At 61.2% G+C, this 3,874-nt stretch overlaps 1 protein-coding gene across 1 annotated transcript; it reads left to right on the top strand.

Moving 5' to 3' along the window:
* Positions 1-1,065: 1,065 nt before the first annotated feature.
* LOC131564514 (thrombopoietin receptor-like) lies at positions 1,066-3,496 on the top strand. The gene is given in 10 exon segments (XM_058814970.1): positions 1,066-1,071; positions 1,317-1,385; positions 1,388-1,478; positions 1,641-1,770; positions 2,028-2,200; positions 2,304-2,446; positions 2,589-2,748; positions 2,915-3,002; positions 3,121-3,212; positions 3,294-3,496. Coding segments are annotated over 10 exon segments (1,155 nt in total).
* The last annotated feature ends 378 nt before the right edge of the window (positions 3,497-3,874 follow it).

Below are 3,874 nucleotides of genomic sequence, written 5' to 3'. Positions count from 1 at the left end.
AGAAGATGCAGGATACAGGACCCTTCCCTCCAACCATTCCCATTCTCTGTCTCATCCCTTCTCCCTCCCACACACACAAAGGTGAAGAATATCACTAAAAGAAGAAGAACCTACTTGACTCCCATGTCCATGAGAGCAGTCATTGCTCGTGCAGGAGTCACATTCTCCACCAGGATCCCCAGGGTCAGACTGGCTGCTTTCTGAACAAATTCTGGGGAGCTGGACACCATCTGGAGAAGGACCTGAGCAACTTCATCCACCTCAGAGTCCATGTCCTTCTTCAAGGACACAGAGAGCTCTCCCAGAGTGACAATGGCAGAGCAGGACACCTTGGAACGGAGGTTGGTCACCTGGGGAAGCCATGAGGGGAAACATAAGAATCACCTTGGAAAGAAAACCAGTTGCCTTCAGGAGAAGTCCCAGGAAATGACAACACATCCCATTGTGTCCAGGGGAACATACAAGTACAGGAAGAGCTGGAGAGCACAAGCACAGAAGGGCACTTACTCTGGCACCAATTTCTGGCCTCAGACCTGCTCACTGTGGGCCTAAAATAAAAATTTCATTCAGTGTTCTACTTAACACTTCTAAAATGTCCACAGCTTTCATTTTAGGCCCTTTTACTAGAAAATTAAAGCAAGGGCTGCTTTCAAATCATCAAGGCACACGTCATAAAGATAAAAGAGTCAGGTGCTCCTGTTCCAAAAAGCAACAGCAGCAGTTGAAGCACTCAGCCAGGAAACAGAAAACACAGGCTCAGGTCTACAGAATAATTTTCAGTGTTGAATTACAGCTTGGGCAGAGACTGGGACTCTGGGAAATAACATCATTAGTGTCTCAGTTTCTGCATTTGCACTCAAAGATGAGTGTCAGATACCCGACCTGCCAGTAAATACAGCTGCATGTGCCCACAGATCCTACAGATAGCTGACAGAAATTAGAAATCTCAGGTCTAAAACCAGAAATTAAGGCAGACCCTGAGCACACATGGAGATGAACAAGCACATACCTACTCTACCCACCGTGTATGAAGTATAGGGGACAATTCAGAACAATGTTCTCACCATGCTGGTAACTGCCAAGCAAACTTCACAGAGGCTTCAAAGCAGGACCTCTGAATGGGACCCAGCCAGGTGTTGGATGGTGAAGAGTCCCTTCTCGTTCAGCTCCCTGAAAGGCAGAAGATTGATTTTTCTCTCCACCAAGGCAGCACCCTCTGAAATGAGCAGCACTGGGACAGGTACATAGAGGTGTCAGGGGTGGGCAGGGGCGTTTGGAGCCTGCAGTTGCTCCTCAGCTTGGCCCCTCTCCTGCAGAGGCTGGTCCAGGCCAACACTTGGGTGGTGCTCCGGGGCCTGGAGCCAGGGGTGAGGTACCACATCTGTACCAGCTGCGCAGAAAGCCCGACGGTACCTCCATGGACGGCGTCTGGGGGCCCTGGTGGCAGGCTCTGGCTGCAGAGACCCCGCACTCCTCCGGTGAGCAGCCATCCCCTCTGCAGGGTGCTGGCTGCAACAGCAGGGAGGCACCCACGCCTGGGGCTGCAGGGCTGGGGGTCCTGTTGTAGCAAGGTGTGACTCCCAAGTTTTGGGGGGCCAAGGGGAAGCAGCCCCCTCCCTGTCCTGGCTCTCCCTGCTCAGGAGACATCGGGCTGTGCTGCAGTACCCCTGACCTGCGGCACGTGCGCTGCGAGTGGGGCTGGGACCCTGCAGGGCCCCACAGCTCCCACCAGCTCCTCTACCGGCCACCTCCGAGCGGGGCTGGCACAAGGTAAGGGGCATGGCAGGCAGGTGGCACCCATGCAGGCACATCCCAGAGACCACTGGTCCTGCTGTGTCCCAATATCCCACACTGGGCCCCTTGGCCATGCCCTGCTCTGTCCTGCCCTTCCACCACCAATCTCATACCCCCTCACCACATTGCACCTCCAACTACAAGCAGCAGTAGCTTTCCTGGGGAAGAGCAGGAGGAATGCTGGCTGTGGGTATGCTTTGGTGAGACTGACTGGCTCCCCACTCCTCCCACAGGGAAGATGCATGGCAACAGTGCGAGGAGGTAAGCAGGGGGGCACAGGGCACCTATGCCTGCACCTTCCAGCCCAAGGCTGGCAGTGCCATCTCTGTCCTGGTGAATGTCACCAGGACCCACATGCTGCCCACACTCAGCTACTTCAAGGAGCCCTTTTGGCTGCACCAGGCTGGTGAGTCCCAGTGCCACCGCAGCCCCTGCTTGGCTCACAGGGGACACAGTGTCCCATGTCCCGTTTCACAGGAGCGACAAATGCCTATCCCCAACACCAGCAGTGCTCACAGATGCCCCACAGCTTGTGCAGGCAACAGCGTCACAGGGCCGGCTGAGCCTGCAGTGGCTGCTGCCCCTGGAGCTGCCTGCAGAGCAGCTGGACTACCAGGTCCGCTATGCCATGGAGAACAGCCATGACTGGAAGGCAAGGCCTGCCCAGGAAACCCCGAGCAGCGCTGCCCCCCTCCGCTGCTGACACACGGCAGGCGCGGGGTCGGGCCAAGCGGGACCCGCCCCTTGGTGCCAGCCCACAGCAGCCCTGCCTCCAGCTCGGCTCTGCCCCGCAGGTCCTGCAGGTTCCGCGAGCAGCGAGGAAAGAGGTCCTGGACCTGCGGCCAGGCTCCCGCTACCCCGCGCAGGTGCGGGCCCAGCCCAGCGGGCCGTGGTACCGGGGCAGCTGGAGCGTCGGGCCCAAACCCGTTGTGGTTGATGCCGTGGCCGATGCGGGTAAGGGGCAGGGCTGGAGGCTGCGGCCGCGGGAGCCACACGGCTGATGGCAAGAGGCGGACAGTGCTGGAAATGGGGAGGGGGGCACGGGGCAGGGGGCTGCGAGGGGCTCAGAGATGGTGGCTCTGGGAAAGGCTACAGTTCCGGCATTCCTCCTCCGATGCAGGCTGGCTCATCCCCAGTGTTACGGTGGTGCCGCTGCTCTTCTCAGCAGCGCTCCTGGGGCTGCGCTGCAACTTCCCCTCCCTCTACAGGTAAGGGCTGTGCCGGGGGCAGGCGGGGGAGTCCAGCACCAAGCCTGGGCACCTTGCATGGGGCATTAGGGCACCTCAAGTCTGAGGGTCAATTCGATGCCCCTTCCTGCATACCCAGCAACATGAAGCAGAAACTCTGGCCGCCCGTTCCTGAGCTGCACCGTGCTCTGGGCAGCTTCCTCCAGGAAAGCAGCAAGCACGGCCAGGTGAGTGGGTGGGCAGGGCGACTCAGCTGCTCCCGGGGGCAGCTCGAAGGGCAGCCCCTACCCCATCCACTCCATGTCGCCCCAGGCCATGCCTTCGACAAGCAGCCGCTGGAGGAGACCGTCCTGCCCTGCCTGCTGGAGGTGCTGCCCGGCCCGCGGCGTGAGGCGGGCCCGCCGCCAGAGCACGCTGGGGGCCGCCTGTCCAGCACCGACATCGCCAACCAGTCCTACCTGCTCATGAGCGGCTGGGAGCCGCTGGCAGCCACGACCGCCCCCACCCCGCCATAAACTCCTGTTCCCCCCGAGCCCCCGCCTGGTCCCTCCTGCGCTGCCGTGCCCCCGGCCCGGATCGCCCCACCTCAGCAAGAATGCCCTGCCCTGGTCCTGCCCTCGGTCCCGCCCCCTCACTTCACGCACGGAGCGCTCCGCCCCATCCCGCGGCTCAGCCAATCGCGTTGCGTCACGCGGCCGTCGCCGGGCGGTGCGCGGCCGTTGGGTGTGAAGCGGCCAAGTGGGGCCCCGTCCGCCCGCCGTTTGAAATGCTGCGGGGCGGGCGAGCGGCGGCGGCGCCACGGAGGTGAGCGTGCCACAGGGCCGGAGAGGCGGCCTGGAGGCGCAGTCCCGAGCGGGGAGGCTGCGGTGAGGCGGGCAGGGGAAGGGAGAATG

This window comes from Ammospiza caudacuta, chromosome 15 (assembly GCF_027887145.1).
Source record: "Ammospiza caudacuta isolate bAmmCau1 chromosome 15, bAmmCau1.pri, whole genome shotgun sequence".
In the NCBI taxonomy this organism is placed as follows: Eukaryota; Metazoa; Chordata; class Aves; order Passeriformes; family Passerellidae; genus Ammospiza; species Ammospiza caudacuta.
Note: the sequence above shows the minus strand (reverse complement) of the source record. Positions and strands in the feature narration are given on the sequence as shown.